The following is a 21,690-nucleotide window of genomic DNA, read 5'->3' as shown; positions in this document are numbered from 1 at the left end:
TTGAGTCACTATGGCTATAGGAATGATTCACAACAACAAGTCAGTGTATTAAAACTAGAAATAGAGTGATCCCATCATGGCTCTTAAGGTACTGGGAAACTTCACTGTTTGTTTTTCCCTGGCATCAGTTTTCCTCCCTTGTCTGACAATAACCAATTAAATGTTTTGATATTTTTACTTGTTTTAGGATTAAACCAGGACAATAGTGCACTGAACAGATGTCTGAAATTGAAAGAAATGTCACAGTCAAAAAGGCATCACTTTCCCAAGTGGATACATGTCACCGTGATCTCTGACCTTCATATTGGTGTCCTTTTGTTACAGGCACTGCGCGTACTGAGCTGTGATTACAAGATGGAAAATGAAACTAGAATGGTGGTTTGTGATCTTGGGAACCCCATGGTGGCTGGCGCAAATGTAAGGGAAAACCAGATGCATTTACTGATTTTTATCTAATTGAATTTTGAAGGGGAGCAAATGGAAAACTATTCAATTAGCAGAATGTGTCCCAGTAAGCAGCACCTAAACAGAATCATTTACTTGGACAGGAAACTGTTGATGTAATAAGAGGCAGAACTGTGTTTATGAAAAACTGACAATTTCTTGTTCTAAGAGATTAATGATGCTGGGGTCTGTGTTTTATTTTACTTACTGTAAAGAAAATGAAAGCCACTCACTTTAATTCACAGAGATTGTACTGGTATAAAGAGAAGAGGATCCCAATCCATAATGTGATCTGTTTATTTCTCCCTTTTAGTATTCTTTCTGCTTAAGATTTGTATAGTAAATGACAGCTTCTTTAGCCTGATTCTCCTCTTGAATGCGTAAGTCTTATCAGTTTATATCATGTATTACATCCATGAAATGTGGTTGGAGTCAAGTTTTCCTTCAAGTTATTAATGTCATTCTAAACATTTTCCTAAGGCAGCTATCCATAAATCATACTACACATCAAATGGAACACAAAACTGGAACTGAATAATGGCTGACAATGGACAGCACGTAAGGATTAAACATAGGTTCAGAGGTTTAAAAAGTGCTATCCATTCCACAGTTGTCACCACTTGTTCCGGTATCATGACAAAACAGTTTCGTGTTGAACCCTGGAATGTTCAGCCATGGATGCCATTGCAGAATAATTCTAGAACTGCTCGTAAATTTATCAATGCTATGAATATTTAACTAAAAAAAAATAATCCAAACTTTTATACCAAGAGAAAAAGCTTTCCTAATAAAAATAAAGCAGTCATCAGTATAAAATATATGAGGAATAAACCACAGCTTTTCATTTAAAACTGCTGACGTTTGCATTTCATATTGGGTCTGGGGCTTTGCAAAGAAGCCAAAGCAAATCTTCTTAATATTTTCAAAATCCCTACTAAGTTAAGATTTCTCATATTGAAGATAAATACTTCCCTCTTCAGATCCTATAGAGAGATGTTTTACTGGCCTCTTATGATCTAGAAACATTTTCTGTCTGACCCTCAGTAGAAGAACCAAATGGGCCATTAGATAGGAGACTGGGACTGGAATAAACTTGTTTAGAACATAGGCTTAGCTTCAGATCAGTCAGAGGGCATTTGAAAGTGAATGTGAGATCAGGTGTCTCATAGAGTCATCTGCCTTCATGGTCATGAGAAGTCCCAGACAGACTCTTTAGGATTACAAGGATCTGGAAGCCGTTGAAAAATTAGCTCCAGGTGATGGGCCTACTGGGAGCAGGAGCCTGCCTGGTGAGGATTCTTCTCTGTAGAATTTCTGTGAACTAAAAGTCTGAAGGGGGAACTGTAAACGTTATCTGTGAAGGACATTGCAGAAGGCAGACTGGATAGATATTGGCATCAATGAGTATAGAGAAGAGGGCTAAAAGGTTTTTTAGTTTTTGTTTTATTCTAGTAAATGAAACTCCTAAAAAGTAAGAATAATTGCAAACATTTCTGAGGAATAGAGTTTTCTTAATGGAATGATAGAGGCAGTGATGGGCTGAAGCACTAGATGAATCCCAAATTAAGGCAGATAATTTCTTATGCCAGAAAACCAGCAAATTTAGATACCTGATAGTGGATTCCTGGTTGGTCTCATGGCACAAGCAGATTCTTAAGATACAGAGTGGACAAGAATCTTGTTGATGATTTGGCTGCAGTGGGAGGAGAGAAGCACAAAAACATGTGGATTTCTAAGAGAAAAGGAAGACTGAACACAACACTCATTGTATATCAAGCTAGAAGCAAATCTTTGTGGCTTGAATATTGTCATAAACATAAGCAATGGAAAGGTCTGAGTGTCGAGGTATTAGACTACAGCCCCTCACACTCCTTCCCGTGAAATCGAAAGCCCTGTTTCCACATCATCCTTGACCCAAAATGCTAGCAATGTGAAGAAATCAGGAATGCTATTTAGTAGCCTCTAAAGCAGTACTACTCTCACCTGTCTCCTTATAAATTCTCACAGCATAACTAATCCTATTTTTCTTCAGGATCTGCTCTAGGGCTGCCATGAATATATTGTTACCAAATATTCCTAAGCAAAGTACTTCATAAAAAGAGATTTAGAAGTAGCAGAATAAAAAAGCAGGGTTCATAATCTGTTTTATAACAAAAAAAAAATCAACTCTTGAAAATTAAGGCATATGAAGATAGAGCATTACAAAGCCAGATGGCAAAAATGTTTGATTATAGCAAGTAAAAGCTTAAAGCCTAACTTATCTTTGAAGCCAGCTCTCCTGGAAGCTTAGTAAAGGTGAAAGGACTTGAGCTTTTTCAGTCCAAATGTATTTATGATGGCAAATGTACTTCCAACAGCACAATACTAGCCCTTTGTACAAATGGCATAAATCATGAAAGGCTGCTCTGATCCATTTCCAATTCTGCAAAACAATTCTGCTCTGGCAGGAGATCAGTTATTCTCAAAATACTCAGTCAGAAAGGGACTCTGGAAGTTGTGAGGGAATGGGAAGGGAGGGTTAGGTCAAAACCAAACATTCCTTAAACTCTTAACTATTGAGTCACTCTAATGACTTTTCGTTACCTGAAAATGAAATCCTAGAATCCTTGAACTCTTGAAGACCAATTCCTGTGTATGAGGGTTATGTCGGGATTTTGTGATACAACCCACAGGTTGGGATTTTGTGATACAGGCCAACTGCAGTGGGCTACAGAGTTTTCTGACACATCACATCTTCACAGTGCATTATTGTCATCAAAATTAGTATATCTCTGACTTCCAGAAAATATGTGACCTTAAAATCGTCTGTTAACCACAAAATTTACTTAACCTTTTCAATAATATCTTTGTGGTTTAAAAAAACATTAAAAAGAGATAAAAAGCAATGGGAAGGAAAATCACAGCACCATATGGCCCAGAATGCAAACTGAATGTCTGTGATACCATCTCACTGCAAAGTGCTGAAAGTACTTACTTATGACACTGAAATGGGTCGGACTGACAAGCTTCTTAATGCCTGGTCAGCAGCCTTAGAGAGATGTAAGTTTTATTATAAATTCTGTTAGAACAATTTGGAAGTTCATAGAAATGAATAGCTATGAGGTTAGAAGTCTAGGAATCTTGGACAATTTTGCCTATTTCTTGGTATGTACCAATCTGATTCTTCAAGAGCACAGAGGCTCTATCTTTCATGTGCACTGTAAGACACTGCAAAAAAAGCTGTCTCCCAACATATCCTAGGTCCTGTCAAACATAATAACAGATTAAAGATTATCAGTAATAGCCAAAATGTCATGTATTGCAAAGATACATGATGTTACTAACATGGCAAATCATGCAATTTTGATGAAAGTAATTTCACTTGGAAAATTTTTAATAAAATTAAACTATTCTGATATAATGAACGTCCTGTTAAATAAGGAGGTTGAGTGATTGCTAAGTTACAAGCTCAAGGAAATCCAACTCCTTTGGCCTCAGTGGATTTTTAGCAAGGACATGTGAGCATCTTTGCCCCATTATTCACAGCAGCGTCGAGGGCTATTTGGCATTAACAAAGTCATACTACCAAAGGCAGCTTATTAGACGCGTACGGCAGGAGTGTGTTCCAGTATTAAGGGATTAAGCCTCAGGGGTATAATGGATCATCAAAACTGCAGTTCACGTCTGCTTTATCTGAGGAAAATTTTATCTTTGTTTCATCAAATCTTTTTTCTGCTGTACGTGGAAAGAAATTTATAGAGACTGATTAGTGAAAACAGTAAGAGAAATTCCTAGTTTGATATTTGGAAATTTTTGTCTTAGAGATTTAAAAAATCATGTTACATTTTTAAGGGTGAATGACACATCAGTACAGTTGTTAAAATCGTGTCTAAAAATGGACTTGAAAATAGTTTGTATCTCTATTCTAAGTCAACTATTCAGCTTCTGTTTAATTTAATGAGCATTATCTTTCCATCTTAAAGATTTTACTTCCAAAAAGAGAAATTAGCTTTAACTATGACATTAAAATGGTCAGAATTCAAAGACTTGAACTTCCCATTTCTTTTGTGATGACAATATTGCTGTCAGCATAGAACAACTGAAAGGGGTAATTGAAACATGTTGGGCAAGTCTCATTCTGGAGACGGATTAAGATTCAGTGGTGCACCACTGCAAGTGAGGAAAGAAGGAGAACTGAATAAAAATTTTTAAAAAATAATGCTTGGGAAAAAGGAATTGCTTAAACATCTGAAATGACACCTACAGAGGAAAGTGCCTCCTCCTCAGTGATGTTGAATCTAGGTTCCAAACATAAACTCTACACTGTTGTGTCCTGTTCTGTTGCTGACAATAAATACTGCCCCAAGTATGTTAAAGAACATATGCCAAGAGACAACTCTTTTTTTTCCTGTAGTCTAGTCAGATATTGGCAGAGGTGGAGGAATGATGTTCTCATTTCCTAATGCCTTCTGATGAATTTCTCAGGAATATTGTTTCTCCATGTGGAGAATATGACTGTATGTTACCATCCTATTAAAAAAAATATGAAACCACAGTGTGCAAGTTATCTTGCAGGAAATTCTACCATCAGCCAACAGGGGAGGTAGTGGGGAATGAGAAGTTGTACAAGATTACAGGGTGTAGACTTTGCTGTCAGTCTCAATGCAAAATTCACATTTCAAAAATTACCAGATTCAGAACACATGCAGTTGAAATGAAGCAATTGAAAACATTAAACGTTGCAGTAGAAGTTTATTAATGTAACATGGAGGGTAGATGGCATCTCTCCCTGCTCCCCTGACACTTACTTACTTGGGCTGTGAATATGCCCAACAAGAAGGGTACTCTGTGCCCTTCTTGCAAAGCAAATGGAAATACTCAGGGAAAGGAAGCAAGGTCTGCACAAACACAAGGGAGCGTTGGTGGAAGCCCTAATCTCCTTCAGTTTTGGGAATTGTATGTTTTACCCTGTGTCTTCTGTGGCCACACACTGCAAACTGAACTGCAAATATGACTTTGAAGTTGTATTCCTCTTAACTAAGACTTCCAGAAAAGCTGCAATGAAAAAAACTCAAACCAAATCCAACTAAAATATCAAGCTGCTGCTAATTTAGCCTCTAGAAGAAAAGCAGGTGATCAGCCAGCCCCACAACACCTAAAGCATGCAGCTCACATGTCAGTTACAGAGACAAAGGGAGGAGAAGGAAGCCATGGAGTGTGACAAAGGCACGCTTGGGTGGAGGCAGGGATGTGAGGTGCCAGACAGCTATTATTTTCTTTTGGCTTGGCACAGTAAAGCAAAGACTATCTGGATGAAGAAGGGCTCACCACAGTGTTCTTGGGGGTATGCTTCTCTGTTCCTCTTGATCTCTCCTCTGTCCAGCCCGCCAAGTTTCCATCTGGTGACATACATAGGCAGGATGGTATTTTTTCTTGAAAACAAGTAAATAGTGTTATTTCATACTAATTTTAAATAGTAACAGCATCCTATGCATATCTGTGAAATGCAGTGTTGAACAGTACTGCTTTATTGATCTTCGTAACCTGTTTTGTTTCTTTCACAGTTCTCTACAGGAATTCGATTTTCAGTTCAGCATTTTGAAAACGCAGATTTCAGCATCAATTTTGAGCTGCAAATAAGAAGGTTAGATGTTTTATCAAGAGTATGGTTCTTTAAATTCTGAATACCTATTGATATCTGGTTTAATGTATAAGAAGGTTGCTCCAAGTCTGCCAGTGTCGGTATTTATTTCATGGGCTTTTCCATGGCAGCATTCTTCAGGAGGATTTGTAGAATTGGAGCCTGGCTATCTTTTAGCAGAATCAGTCTTTGAGTTATTCTGAGGATTTTATTGTGCTATAATTCATGGTACCTTATTTTGGTTCAAGGATCTTCTACAGATTGGCCAATTTTTCACTTCATTCTCCACTTCAGGATTAATGAGCAGTGATCACTTCGTAACAAAGTTCTGTATTTAAAAACATATCATGCTCTGATAAGGGAAAAAAAAAAAAGACATGCTACTTCTTCATGACAAATTAGAAAATAGAGGGAGAGCAATTAAAATCTGCTCAACAGATTTACTGGCATGAAGAGGGAAAACTGTTTCAGTTTGATGAAGGTGAACCTTTGTCATTTTTCCATTAGTTTCCTCCACATTTGTGAGGCTGAAATATTACTGTGGAGAATCTTTTGGTTTATGCTTTTGTCCTCCACAGGGACAAAAAAGCACGGGACAGGCTGGGTTACAACAGGAAGAACAAACCTGGGACTTTTTCAGTAGATGGCAGGGCTTCTGCTCCATCTGTGCTCATCAAATACACACTGGAGTTTATGATGGGGCCCTCCCTGCCCCACACACAGACTTAATTGCTAATGTCTGGCATTTAATGAGGGCCTTGATCCTGTTCACTGTGGTAAAAAACTGAGACATTTTAAAAGTTTAAGTCATGTTTCCAGGATGTAACTCTTGAAGGAAGGGACATGCAGAAACTCGGGAAGGGCACAGCCACACCACAGAAGACACAGAGGTGCCTGGTCAGGCCTCAGCCCTCTCCCAGGGGTCTGGCTGGTGAGCTGGAGACCATGAAAAACCTGGGCATGGTCTCCTCCAGAGAGAGATACAAGATAAAACATGTAGCTTGTATGTCCCTGTCCATACCACAGTTCACCCTTAGGTCATTAGTGCAAGCAATACAGTTTTAAATGGATATTAGAGGCTCTTGTCACTACCCTTTTCATGCTGTGAAACTGGGGAGGTTCAGAGCTTTTTGGGTAGACAGAACTCTCTAGGTAATAAGAGTTGAGAGTAGGTCACTTCTTTAGAGAAAGTGACAAGGTTTTATTGAGTGGTAAGTCTGAACTTCAGGACATGGCAACATTTCGTGCTTCCTTCCTGAGTGTGACCCACTAAAATGTAAAAGGAGGAAGTCTGTTGAGCTACCAAAAATGAGAGTTTCCTCAGACTGGTATCAAAACACTGAAGAGTAACCAGCTACTTAAAAAAAACCCAAGTAGTAAATCTTCTTGCGTAGAGAATGTTCCCTGCAGTTAAAACTCACTGCTTTGTACCTTCTCAAGCAGCGTTACAGTTTGTACATTTCTATGTCCTTAGTGAACAGGTAAAACAATCATAAAAGAAAAAGGAAACAGAAACCCATAAGGCAGAAAGAGGAAATTACCTAAAGGGAAGGAAAGGGAAGCAGAGAACATGTCTGAATTTGGTGCAAGTTATTTAAAAGAGAGAGACTTTTAATTTACTCCAAAACATCAAGTGGAAAATAACTATTTTGATTTGCAAGGGCTGAAGTGCATTACATATAGGGAATAAGCAAGAGGCTGTGTAGTGTCTTGAAATCTGATTTCTTTTCTGATGGGGATTTTGCCAGGCGCTTTACATACCCATTAGAGAAGGAGATACCCTGGCACTTTTATTTAAACTATTTTCTTCCCTACAAAACCATAAAGCACAAACAAGACTTGAATACCAATATAGATTATCAAAATCTGTGTTTTAACTCTGTGGAAAGTAGTGCCATTATGCAAATTGGAGAGCAGCTTATTGTAACAAATTAGTAGTGTAGTCATTTTTGTACTTGAAGCAATTTTTGTACATTTGTACTCAAAGCAATGGCTATAGAGTATTACATCAAAAGTTCAAATGACGTTTGAGGGGAGTCTGCATTAGTTTACAAACAAATTAGAGCTGCTCCTAATTTTAGCAATCTGTAACCAGAAAGCCTGGATCAAAGCAGTATTGCCCTTTACTCCTCAGGAGTCAGTCGCTGGGAATGCTGGCCTCCTCTGAATGTTTCCATTCGACTGATGATACCCAGATGTGATAACAGTAAACTGTGACAGCAATAGAAACTTAGTTTCCATAAAGCAAGGAAGTACTTCCACACTCGCTTGAAAAAAACCTCCAAACTTAGTATCATTAAGCCCATAATTAAATAAATTCTAAGTCTGTAATTATTTATCTTCACTATCTTCATTAATTTGAACCTGCAAAGCTTTCTTTACATGAATGGGCTATTATAGGAATGGCCTGTTGAAGTAAGTGAAACTACCGTTACTAATAGGGATTTGCAATAAGAAGAGACAATAAAATGAGCATGAGGCTTTAAACATAGGGATCTGCTTTCACTGCTAAGTGGGATTAGGAGTGTAAACACTCTGGATAAGGGGAGGGGAGAAAATAAGAAAGGTAAATAAACAGTTTATTTTGGTTCTTTTTCTTCAGAGACTGTCATGCAGAAGTCACAAGTTTGGAGTAATAAAAGCAAGTTTTATTATACCAAAGCCTATCTTGTTCATTAACACGGACTTCCTCCAATGCATGAATGTATTCTATTAAGACACTCATATCCATACAGATAGCCAAGTTGAACGAGGGAATTTACATGATATTCTGAGGAAATAAATTTGTATCATCATATTCACGCAGAGTATTCTTTAAAGAAAGCTTGAGTTGACTGTATTATTAAACATGTGGTGAGCTCAAATAATATCAGACCTAAATATCAGTGTTTTACAAGACTGGAGTGGCAATAGCAAGCCCACGCTGTAATGTGTCCAATGGTATCACTTCCTAATTGTGGGCCTTGTGGTATTCGGTGCTGTATCTGTAACAATCTGGAGTTCTGCTAAATAACCTTTTTTAACCCTTGTACGTATCTTTCCCAGTTCTAACAAGATTAATCCAACCAGCAATTTAGTTAACCTCCATATCAACATCAGTGCTGTGGCTCAAGTACAGATCAGAGGGTAAGTATTCAACCATTTTAATTCATAATGATACCTATTTTTTGTATTGAATCTTTCCACATATAATAATCCCATATAGTGAATCTCTTGACATAGAATTTCAAACTCCTTATCCACCAAGAACACCTGAGAATTGCCAGGGACTCTTACCCCTACAAGCCTTGCAGGATGGAGCTACAAAGTACTTAGCAGGCTATGTAGGGCAGGGCTGTCCACATGGACTCCAGTGAACTTAGTGAGTGTCTGTGCAAATGCAGCACACTGTAGAATCCCGCAGTGTGGTAACACCTCTCAGAGGCAACAGCTTATGTGAGCATTCAAATTGTGTATGGATGTTACTAGTACAAAATGCCTGTTGGTATGTGTAGGTCTGCTTGTGCAACCACGTAGGCACTTAGTTCTGAGTACCAAAGCAGAATCTACTGCTTTTATGACTGGAATGGTGAAACACATTATGGCAAGGCATAGACTAATAAGGAGCAGAGTGAGGCTTTAGAAGAAAGGATGAATAAGGAATGAGCTATAACAAGAGGCCAACCAGCTACTACTGCAGGATTCTTACATTTCCATCTGGAGCAGGTGTCTTTCCACTGACACATGGGATACCAAAACGAAACAAGCATTGGATATGATCAAAGAGGATTATTCCTATCTCTGTTTTCTCATGCAGCTTGGTTTCGGAAACTATAAAACGCAATTAGGTGATAAGAATCTCAGACTATGTAAAATCCTGGAACTAGACTCCTATCCTGGCATCCTGGAGGAGGTCAGCAGGATGCTCTTTTAAAGCAAATGATTGCCCAAAATGCTTTATGTCTGGTATCTCAGATTTCCTACATCTCCTCAAACTGCAGCTCTGGACTAACCATTCTCAGCTCAGCAAGGGGAGAACAGGAGGTACATGGCTCAGCTTCACTCCCAGTCAGACCAGGAGGGCAGGCTGATACAAGAGGGGCAGATGTCTCTTATATGATGCACCTCAAGGGGCTGCTTTAGGTGTAAACAAATGAAAATGCATTTATTTATGCTTTTACGGATTTATAAAACTCCATTTACTGTTATCACTTCTAAGACATTACTTCGACTTCCTAGTGCCAGCAGAGAGTCCAACCATTCTGCAGATCACAGAGCTCATGTTTTCTGCTCTAATATTCCGTCTAAATCAGGGAGATTTAAAAAATATTTTTCATGACATTTTATAAGTGCTTTCCAGATTAAGAGGACTAACCCTAAGGTTCAAGTTAGATGGAAAAAAGAGGATTGGCACTCAAAGACTCTGTGGATATACGTTAACACTTTCTGAAAAGGAGCAGTTGAAAGACAACATGTTTACCAAGAACAAATTTTGACTATTATTTAATTTTCTGTAGTTAGTGGTAACCTAGGGAAATGAGCTGGAGAGGAAGTGGTGAAAAATACAAAATGCGGGGGAAGGTAACACAGAAAGAGAAGTAGCGGCTGAGGAAATAAGAATCAAAGGGGTCAGTTGGTCGGCTGCAGATGTGTGAGAAAATGCTGGGAGACAGCAACTACATGATGTTGCCATGGGTGGACACCAGGGTTAAGGACTGGCTGGAGTTTCAGTGCATCAGTAAGATGGTTATGGATACATACATGAGACTTCGCAGTGAGCGCTGCTTCCAGTGCTGTGGATGCTGTTTTCTTCAGTGAGGTTGCTCATCACTTTCATAGAAAATTCTTACAAACTTTTTGTACTGTTTGCAATTTTTTTTGAAATTTTTTTGCTTCCATCCTGTTATTTCTGTGCCATAGTGTGTTCTCTTTAATGAAAAGCTCTGTAATAAGTAAATAGATAGACATCAAAAAATGGCCAGAACTTCCTCGTTTCTTAAAATGAATGTGCCCACAAGTGGAAAAAGTGGCTTGAATTGTTGCCTGCAGTGCTAAGCAACAAGGCATTAAATACAGAGAATTACTCAATTGAATGACTTCCAGGTCCTTTCCTCTTAAGTCTTTCAGTTTTCTTATTAGCTATAGCATGCATATACAAAGGAAAATTCCTAAATGCTTTGTTGACAGATTTTGCTAATTACTCAGAGATGCTAAAGCATACAGCTCCGAGGGAAATATTGGCTCCCAATTTCCTAGATAAAAATAAAAGAGAGACTGTGTCCACATTTGGACTGGAAAATGTTTTGCATTTGTTTCCCTACTGCTCTGCACAGAGTTGCATGAAGTGGGACTGGAATCACTCTACATTGAGGAAACATAAGTAGTTATCAAATTGTGCATATGCATAATGCATATATATACTTGCACAGTGGACCCATACAAATACTGCCTCTGTGCGAAAGGAAGAAACCTTCTTCAATATCCTATTCACAAGCAATTTAAGATAACTCCTTGGGTAGTTCATTCAATGCTCTGATAACTGAGATTAGATTATTCTGCTTACTTTTTTTATGTCTATAAAAATGTAAGAGTTTTATAGATTTAATTGTTATTTGCCACTGCTGGAAGAGCACTAGAGGAACAAGAGATTCAGGAAGGAAGTAATTTGGACTGTGAAGATTTGCAGCTGGCAGAATTCTTATCATATATCCACATAAGTGTTTTCTGTAGAACATAATTCCTTTATTTTATTTTTCAGTGCTTTTGTTTGACTGATCATTGTCATCTTGAAGTCTAGGAAAAATCCTTGTTTAATAAATCATTCAAATATTAAAAATATTCTAAATTAAATGCAAAATAAAGTAATCAAAAGGGAAGATTTCTGTTTAATTTGTCCTGATTTTGCTACTTTCATATCAATAGCAGAAATCCTCAAAAGACCTGTAAAATCTGTTAAATGTTCTTATATACTTTATAATAATTTTAATGGAATGGCTACATTTACACTTTGCATTTCGTAATTCTGTGGAGAAGAAAAACTGCACAGGGAATGTGATAGAAAACACTGGTTTTTGAAACTTCATGCTTGCTTCATTTTGTTTATGTACACTTTCTGGTTTACACTTTTTTGCAGTAGCTTAAGGGTCTCTGTGTCTTGGCTTTTATAACAACACAGGGAAGTTCCTGTTCTCCAACAACAATTTAATTATTAAAATTCATACTGGAAGCAAGGCCATTTGTGAAATATAACAAGTTAGGCAAAGTACCTCATCTGAAATCACTTTTTAATGAATTTATTTCATTTCCTTTATTATTTGGTTTGACAAATTTTACATAGGACGTATTGTCCTCTGGCATACTTGGTAGTACAAACTGCCAGCCTTTTGAAGTCTGGGGAAGTATTTACCCTCAGCAGGATACTCCAGGATACCCTAAACTTGATGAAGAATTGCACTTTGCCTGGTTGGTATTAAGTGGTTCTTCTCCGGGATCCCTTGCTGCTTTGAGAAGCTGTCTTCTGTAGAGAAGTTTCTATCAGGCATTTCATTCATCGCATATGACATAAGAGCTGGAAGCAGCAACAGCTTGTTTCTTCCTAAAGTATTTTAAAATCTCAGCATTTGCAACAAAAACATCCTGTCTTCTGTTGCCTTCTTCAAGGGGAAATTTGCAGTGGTGCTTTCTGTTTAGACTCAAGGGAAAGTGAATTAACATCGGTGGACAGAAATAGAATTTTATATTCTGATAAACCCTTATTAGCAATTCTTTTTTGACAGTTTCCTGTTAGCAAGATTCCAGCTTTGGCAGAACAAGCTTTGCAACTTTGTGGCTGTTCCTTAAGCTAAGGATTCTGGAAACCGGCAAAACTGAGTGAGAGGACCCTTGTAAAGAAAGGGTAATACCCAGAGCTACTTCCAGTACCAGCAGATGACAAATGTCTGTGCCAGAACTCACCTGCCATACTCAAAGGAGTTCTTGGGACCTGATTTCCCAACTTCTCAACAGCTGAATAAGGTTAAAGTTGGCATCCGAATGGGCCCTTTACAAGAAACATCCTGTTTTTATGGGAAATAAAATGCTTAGGATTTGAATAGAAACATTAATGGAAGACTGCTTGGTCCTTTCTTGAGGTCAAACGGAGAAGGAAAGGCAAAATAAAATAACAGTTGGAAAGAAAGATGTCAAGTACTAAGTCATTGTTGTCTTCACTTATATTTGATTTACATGTTGCAACAGTGTTTAAGGGAATGCCTTAGCTGCCACTTTGTTTGCAAAGCAATTGGGAAGCCTGGAGCAATATTTCAGGCTGTGGTCCTGAATTCAGCCTCGTGATACACCCATCTCTACTGTAACTTTATGGAAGCCTTTTGCCCTATCTTTACCTCAGTTTCCCACCTGTAAAATGAGATAGACTACTTTGCATGTTTTTTTTAAAGGAATAGTAACAGAGGTTATAAGGAATTTGCAGTCAGAGCAGTTAAATGAATATCTAAAAGTGTGTTGCAGGGAAGGAAGATGCATAGTATTAAAAATCTACAGGCTTTAAATGGAAATGAGAAAATACATTTATTTACATATCATTACTTAGTGGCTAATGTATTCAGCTACCTCATCAGTAAGAATGATGTAAATGTCTGAGAGGCTGCATTCCTCTGCAAATTGAGGAGTCACTCCCTTCTCTGGAAAGGACCGTCCATCAAAGGGAGCATGAAACTAATTGCACACCCTCGGTCATGTACCTTTGTTCACATCACCTAACTATAATGAATGTGACCAAATCAAATGCCCTTAAGGGATCAGGTTTTTATAGTGGTCTGCATCTTTTTTCTAGAAGGAACGTGGCTGATCACTGGTAACTGTTACTGGTTTAACATTTTTTATATGTTACAGAGTGTCTCACCCCCCAACAATTATTTTGCCGCTTCACAACTGGGAACCCAAAGATGAACCTACAAAAGAAGAAGAACTTGGTCCTTTAGTAGAACATATCTATGAGGTAAAAATGATGTATGTTGCCACAGGACCTCATGCTGCTACCTTTGAAATCCTGATGAATGAGGTTTATTGTCTTTATCTGCATCGAGATAAAGCCACAAATGTAAATATTCTGACTTTAGCACATGATTGAAATTTAATCTGGGAATTCACAACCTCAGTATCTGTTAGTTGAGGAGATATTAGTTTTTGCTAGAAGTCTGTCTTTGACATTTAAGGGATCTATAAACATTTGGGGCATTTGACAAGAACTTTCAAAAGTGCTTATTACAATCAATGCCAAATATTTTCAGATGTTTGATTGGTTTCTCATTACAAGCTGTGGGTATTGCACACAGGAAAAATTATATTTCCTTTAACATCTAGCTATCTATAAAAAAACCAAACCCTGTAGACATACAGGTAACTTGTTACCTCATTGCTTAGAAAATGTTCTGTTGAAAGTAACTCTTAATTTTTGAAGTATACATATTTCTACCTTGTATTGTTGGCTTTTTTTTCTGTTGATAATTCATCAATTAAAAAAGAAGGGTTCAGGTTAGAAAAAAGAGCACTGAGTAAACTACATGGGATACAGGCCATCTTTGGAGTCTGAGGGATGACTTTTATTCTAGGGGGTAAACCAGAGTGCTTCACATGTGGTTATAATTCACAAACTAGCACTCAAGAAAATATAAGCAACTGAGCTTAATCAGCAGTGTAAGATTACAGTTTGCATCCCTAATACTAAACTGTAATGAATCAGAAAAATCTCTAACAAATCTTCCTGTCTCAAGCATTTGGGCTGTTTGGGGAACTATGTGTGTGACTTCAAATGTATTAAAATATTTACAGTGATTAAATAGTTAGAGTGATTAAAGAAACCACTTTCATGGTTTATTGATATCAGCAAAGTATAAAAAAGCCCAAACACCCACCCAAAAAACCTTTACCGAAGAAAATGTAATATTGAAAGTGGGTTTTATTTGCTTCTAAATAAAGCTCATTAGCCACAGAAATTCTACACGTTTGAAAAAAGGAAGACCTCGCACCTCATATCATTTTACTTTGAGTAAAGCTCCATGGTGTTCTGCTTCTTTAGCTCTCAGGCCCAGTGTTAACACATATCCAAACTTCCTGTGGTGATCAGATATTTTCAACTTGTAAACTGATATAAGGAAACTGTTTTAATACCCCAGTTGTTTTAATTTCTGTTGTTTCTACCTTTGCTCGTTTTCCCAGAAATTATTGATGTCCTGGGATGTTACTTTTGGAACACTAGTTATTTTTTTTTTCTTTTGGGGAAATTTGAACTAAGTGTTGAACATCATAGAGTTCTTAACCACAAAGAACTAGTTTAAGCTCTGTTATACCATCTATTCCTGCAGCCTGGAATGTGATTCTTTTGTGTCCTGAAGGTTCAGCTGCTATTTTCAGCTATGTTCTGTTGAGGTTCATTGTATATATTTGTCTAGTGTATTTTGCTAGTGTGATTTGGTTTGGGTTTTTTATCCTTTTTTAGATAATTTCAGCTCTTTCATATGTAGAAGAAAATGGCAAAAGTGATGGCTTTCTTGATTACAGACTCAGACAAAAGAAGGTTGTTCTCCCAGGTTTGCCACTGGCTTTGTGACTGACATGGAGAGGTCCTTTTCCCATGCTTGCCACAGATTCTCCATCATTCAAATTATAATAATAATCTATACGTCTTTCCCAAAGTTCTTCAAGGCTGTGGATACTAAGAATTTGAAAATGTGTAAGTGGTAGTTGCTGTGGGTTTTTGTGGTTATTTACTGCCTTGGAAAGTAATGATACTTGTTTGACAGCTGCACAATATAGGACCAAGTGCCATCAACAATACAGTTCTTCATGTCGGTTGGCCTGTGTCCAGTCGAGAAGAATTTCTTCTCTACATCCTTCATATTCAGACACACGGACCATTGGAATGTCAGACGAGCTCTCCTATTAATACAATGCAAATAAAGGTAAGTCAGTCCCTTTTATTTCCATCCCTGTCTGCATTTTGTTTGATTTTTTTCTGCTTACACTTCACAATGGGATGGAGCTTTTGGGAATTTTTTGCAATGACCCTGAGTTCATTTTCCTGGGTAAGAAACAAGCTTTAGATGGTCTACAGTGTTTGTAGTACGACAGTTGTGTTGCGTGGTATGTGTTTGGTTTTTGTACTCTTCTTATCAGAAGAAATTTGTATTTTGATTCAGTATGGCAGTATTAGACACAAGATAAATTTTTAAATGGAAATTTGCAGGGTTTTCCTTGCGGGTCATTTTTAACATGACTTAGAACAGATGACACAAAATTTTTCACTTCTTATGAGACCCTGAAAATTCTTGTGCCCTAAGGAGTACGTGAATTCAGACAGTCATCTGTACAGCAGTGCTTAGCAGAGGACCTCCATGAAGTCAACCTTTGTTATGTCAAAGGAGGCACACAGCTCTTCAGTTGAGTCTGATATAACCTAGCACTGGTTTGTTTATCTAAAGGTCTTCATCTGAACCTCTTAGGGGTGGAGAAAATCCTGTATAACATAACAATGCAGTATCATTAAACTGAAAGACACAAACTTCTTGGAGCTGTTCATTTAATTGACAGCTGACAGCCACCAAGTATTCTAACATTAAGTAATTTTAAAGGGTGTAACACAATTTTAGTTTTTTTTAATTCAATAGAAATAATTTACAGCTAATTTGTATGGTGATTTGGTTTGTTAGGATTATAGGCTAATTCAGGTTGAAGAGACGTTGACTCTGATCCAACATCCTGCTCAAGCTGAATCATCTGTGAGATCAGACTAGTTTGTTCAGGGCTTTATTAGGTCCAGTCTTTAAAACATACAGGGACAGAGGCTGTAAAAATCTCTCTGGGCAAATTCTGCTGCTTCTTGATTGTCCTTACGGGGAAAAGGTCTGAGCCTCTCTTGTTTCAACTTACGCCCATTGCCTGTCATCATCCCACCATGCACCTCTGTGAAAAGGCTGGCTCTATTTTTGTGATAACCTCCCTCCGACAGCTTTGGTCCCCCCAAAGCTTTGTTGTCTCTGCGCTGCACAAGCACTGCTCCCTCAGCCTCTCCTTGCAGGAGAAGCATCCCTAGGGGCCCTCCACTGAAATCCTTCTAGTACATTGATCTGTGTCTTCTACCGAGTCTCCAAAAAAGGATGTTATGTCTACATGGGGTCTAACGAGTGCTGAGCAGATGGGAGTAATCACTTCCTCAGTGTACTGCCCTTGCTCCTGTTGATACCTCCCCAGGGTGCTGTTGGTGCTCGCTGCTGACAGGGCACACTGCTGGCTCGTGCAGCTTAAGCCGTGTCTTTTTCTGCAGGGCTGCTTCTTAGCCAGTCAGTCTGCAGCATGTTTTGTTGCCAGGGGCTATTTCCTTGCACCAAGTGCATGATAAGATACATTTTTTTAATATCATATGCTATATTTTGTATTACAGTTAAGTTCAACAATGAAATGGTATAAGCTGTAAAACGTGTCATTTTAGAAGCCTGTATATTTTTTACCATCATATTTTTAGAAGCCTATATATTTTTACCATTATATTTTTTAAATATTTTAAAATATTTTTTGTATTTTTGTCTTCAAGTGTTAATGATTTTAATTTAATTTTTCAAAGGACATACTTTGAATATCCTATAAAGGGAAAGTATCAACTGAAATTCTGCATGAAATGCCCTCCAGAAATTGAAGTTTTCTTGTATTGCCACTCTACAATTATTTTATGGCTTAATCAATATTAACTCATAAAAGTTACAATTTTATCAGCAACTTTACAGGTTTTTGGTTTTTCTACTTGGAAATTATTGCGTAATTATTTTAATCATACCAACAAAAAGGAAAAAAATTACTTGCCATTTTTTTCAGAAGTGTTACTGTTAGGTATTGTTTGCCATCAAAATTGCTTCCCATTCCATGGACATGGTGGTTCTTTCATAGCAGAGCTGGAGACTTCAGGGTCTGGAGGAAACACTAACAACGGGAAGCCTAGGAGTAGCCTCCTCAGTAAAGTGTTGATACGCCGGTGTCTAAAAGCCTGGTTTAAGATCTATGTTTGTGATGGCAAATCCCCCCAAAACAGCTTGGCTTGGCTGAAAGTCAGAAGATTTAGCAAAACACAGCTCTACATATTATCCCATCAAAAATAAAGTATCCAATTTATTAAGCATAACTGATTCCAGACACTTCTGGAGTAAACAATGCTTCTCGAGTTTAACCAGTAGCCTGTTAAACATCTTGCGGGGAGAGCTGCGTTCCAAACGCAGCTATACGTCCTTCGCATACCAGGAGGGATTTGAGTTTCTGTGGATGAAAGTGGAGACATCATTCTAGTGAAGGGGATTGCTCATGACCACAGAGACAAGTCGTTAGCTTAAAGAGACAGAACTAACATATATACTTAGAAGAATATAGAAAAACTGCTGTATACCAAATACTTTATGGCTAGATTTTTGTGTTTCACCCAGGAATCCAGAGAGGAGTTCAGATTCCACCCTTTTATTTAGTTTCTCTAGAAGAAGAAAAAGGAAATGAGGGATAGGGAAGTGAAGATAAAGAATGTTTCCATTTTGTACCTAAAACACAGCAAGTTTGGAAACAGAGAATTTTTTCTGTTAGTCTTTTCCACCCCCCTGCCCATTGTTTTTCAGAGGTGGTGAGGAGCAAGAAGCTGAGCTGCTTCATTTCTATCTGCAAGCCTAGCATCCCAGAGCCACCGGTCAGCTAAGGTTGCACGTACGTGAAAAGGAGTTCAGCATCCCTCCTCCCTTCTCTTCTAAGTTTCAGTTCGGAAGCTGAGATGGGAGCATTATTGTCAGGGGGGCAGAGCTCCTGGGCAGAATTGTGCCACAGTTCTTAATGACATTTTCAGGCACCGTATTTGTGATGGCGTTATTTTATGTTTTTTTGAGTTTGCCCTTCCTTCTCCTACTTGATAATAATTACATCTGTTAAAGAAACAACTGAATTCTTGTGAGGCTTGTGTGAAATCTTCCTGTAATAATGAAATAATGGATCATCTGTCTTAGCAGAATATGGCTTTAGATGCATAATAACTTTTGCAAGAATTTAAACATCCTTTCCTTATTTACAGTTTTTCAAAGCACTGAACAGCATGAATACACAAATCAGGTTTCAAATATGTAAAGCTTATCTATTGCTCCTAATGGGAAGAGGATACAGAGACAGCTTCCTTCAGGTTTTGTATAAACAGCAGGAGGCCTGGGTCAAATTTCCAAGTAAGGCTAAGGACATTCTATGCCTAGCTCCTTTTGGATTTCAGAACCTAGCTCTCAGGGTGCTTTGGCATGCCTTCTTGAAATTATTTGAACTGTTCAGTTTCACCTAAAGCAGTATATTCCTCCCCATTGCTGTCTTGTAGAAAGGTTTCCTGTGTGCTTTGTTGTTTCTTCCGCAAAGATAAATCAAACTTGTGCGCTAACTCTTACTTAGAGTCTTTTCCTTTTCTGTAGCTTATCTTTCTCTGAAGGTGGTGAGGGACGTGAAAGGATAATAATGTTATGAACCTTGCAAAAGGGGTAAAGAGGAGCAAAAGGACTGATCACAGTTATGGACCAGATTCCCTTGCGGAAGAACTCGGTACACTAGGATGCTTCAGTCTAGAAAGGAGGTGACTGTGCACAAATATGATCCACAAATCAGAAGTGGCGGAAAGAGCGTGGGTGGGGATTGACTGCTCCCTGCCTATTCCGGCAGAGGAATGTGGTGTGTTCACTGCACAGGAATTGGAGCATCAAATGAAGCCTGTAAAGCCAGATTCAAAACAAGCAAAAGGAAGCGGTGGTTCGTGCGACAGGTATTAGATGTCTGGAACTTGTTGCCAAAGGAAGTAGCCAGGGTTAAAAGTTTACGTGGTTTTAAGAGGAAACTAGACAAATGCACAAAGAGCAGTCCAGTGAAGATTAATAAATGAACAAAACCTTCATGCAGATCAGGAACTCCCTGCTCAAAACATTTGGAAGCTGAAAGTTATTAGGAAAGAGCATTGTGTATGCATGCCCTGTTCTTACTCTTCCTTCCACATCTGCTTAAAGGCAGTGTTGACGAGAAGAGGGCTCAGCTAGATGGGCCTTTGGCCTGAGTTATCATTCCTGACCAGTTGGGTTTTTTTTTTCCCACAATGATGGCAAAAAGTAGTTTTATGGAGCCTGTGCATATAAGTACCAGAGGTATAGGCAGTGGTTTGGAACTATGGTAGACAGTACAGGGTGACACATTTGGCACATTCTCAGTAACTGAGCACTGTAGTACCATGAGTGTGGTGTCTCTCAGGGAAGCAGTGAAATAGCAGCTAAAACCCACCACACTTGTACAGTACATCCACAAATATGACTGGCAGGAGTTAACCTCTTCCAGAGGCAGTGTCTCCTCGTGCTGCAGAGACGTTATTACCGTGTGTAAGTCCTGGTCTGGAGTTATGCATTGCAGCAGAGGGTCTTACCTGGCTAGGAAAAGAGAAATGTTAAACTGGATTTTGAAATGAGAAGTGAAGAACTGGAGAGATCTGGAAATCTGCTGAAGGTGACAAGGCTTGGAAGACGGAAGCAGTACAGTTTTCCCTGATGGGGAAACTAAGACAGTCCACTGTATTTAAAGGGAGGGAACAAGAATCTGTATAATAAGGTATGATGTGCTAAATGTGTGGCATGCAAAACAGCTACAGAGACAGACTTGTACAATTCCATGCCACTTGCTCAAGAAGGATAAAATAATGTCTTTGACCTGAGCATCTAGGCCACTGGAGAAATTCTGCTTTTCCGTTGTTGCCAGAGACATGTATGTTTTCTCTTATCACACAGAGCTGTTTTCAAACCTTGACTGTAATAACTCACTACTGAAGATGCTAACACTCTAGGATCTATGGAAAGGAAGAGTAAATATAAAAATCATCCAATATTCAAATGAATCTACATATGTATCAGTTGTGATTATATATTGAGGGCTTCTTCAAAGGCATGTCATTATATTGTGGTTCTTTTAATTTGTCATCATTAAAGAAGCCTATATATGCTGGTGAAAGAATCCTGGAAGGAGAATTCCCACATGTTATCACATTGAGAGGGAGAGATTTACTAGCTATTTAACTGTTCCCTTATTGCAAAAAGACAATGTTAACATAATTAAGCAACAGGGAAAAAAAAATCTTATTTTTGCTTAAGGCGTTTTCATCAGTTAATAAATTATAGTATCTTTCACATTGCCGGATGCTTTTGACTGAAGAACTCAGACTGTCAAAATAGTTCCTTCTTTAGCCTCATAATATTAATCAGATGAATGGTACAAATTTTCGAGATCTAGTACTATGCAACACTAGTGTGGAAGGTTTTGTGTGTTTATAGCTATTCTCTTTCCTTTAATGCTAACATTCCTAACATTTTCTTTAGGAATTTATTTAAGATATTTTATATTTGGAGGTTAAAGGAATCGATGAGATGGATATGATTTTGCTCTTTATAATCTGAGGTCCTTAAAGAACAGTTTTGTCTATATTTAGGTGAGCTCCTGTTCAGATCTTATTACAAACTTCTGCATATATTTTACTGTGATTTTACGTAACTGGATTGTCATAAATTAGAATTTATCTTTTCCTCCCTAACAGTTAGGTTCCCAGACATTCTCTGAGGTTTCCT

General features: G+C 38.1%; 1 protein-coding gene across 1 annotated transcript in view; it reads left to right on the top strand.

Annotated features, from left to right (window-relative positions):
- The first annotated feature begins 328 nt into the window (after positions 1-328).
- LOC104507283 (integrin alpha-8-like) overlaps positions 329-21,690 on the top strand; it is a 47,930-nt gene continuing 26,568 nt past the window's right edge. The window contains exons 1-5 of the mRNA XM_010148514.1: positions 329-417; positions 5,988-6,067; positions 9,110-9,190; positions 13,934-14,039; positions 15,844-16,002. Coding sequence (XP_010146816.1) covers positions 355-417; positions 5,988-6,067; positions 9,110-9,190; positions 13,934-14,039; positions 15,844-16,002 — 489 coding nt within the window. The 5' untranslated portion in view covers positions 329-354. The remainder of the gene's footprint in view (positions 418-5,987; positions 6,068-9,109; positions 9,191-13,933; positions 14,040-15,843; positions 16,003-21,690) is intronic.

Source organism: Eurypyga helias, unplaced genomic scaffold (assembly GCF_000690775.1).
Source record: "Eurypyga helias isolate BGI_N326 unplaced genomic scaffold, ASM69077v1 scaffold14733, whole genome shotgun sequence".
Taxonomy (NCBI): domain Eukaryota; kingdom Metazoa; phylum Chordata; class Aves; order Eurypygiformes; family Eurypygidae; genus Eurypyga; species Eurypyga helias.
This window is presented reverse-complemented; position numbering and strand designations above follow the sequence as displayed.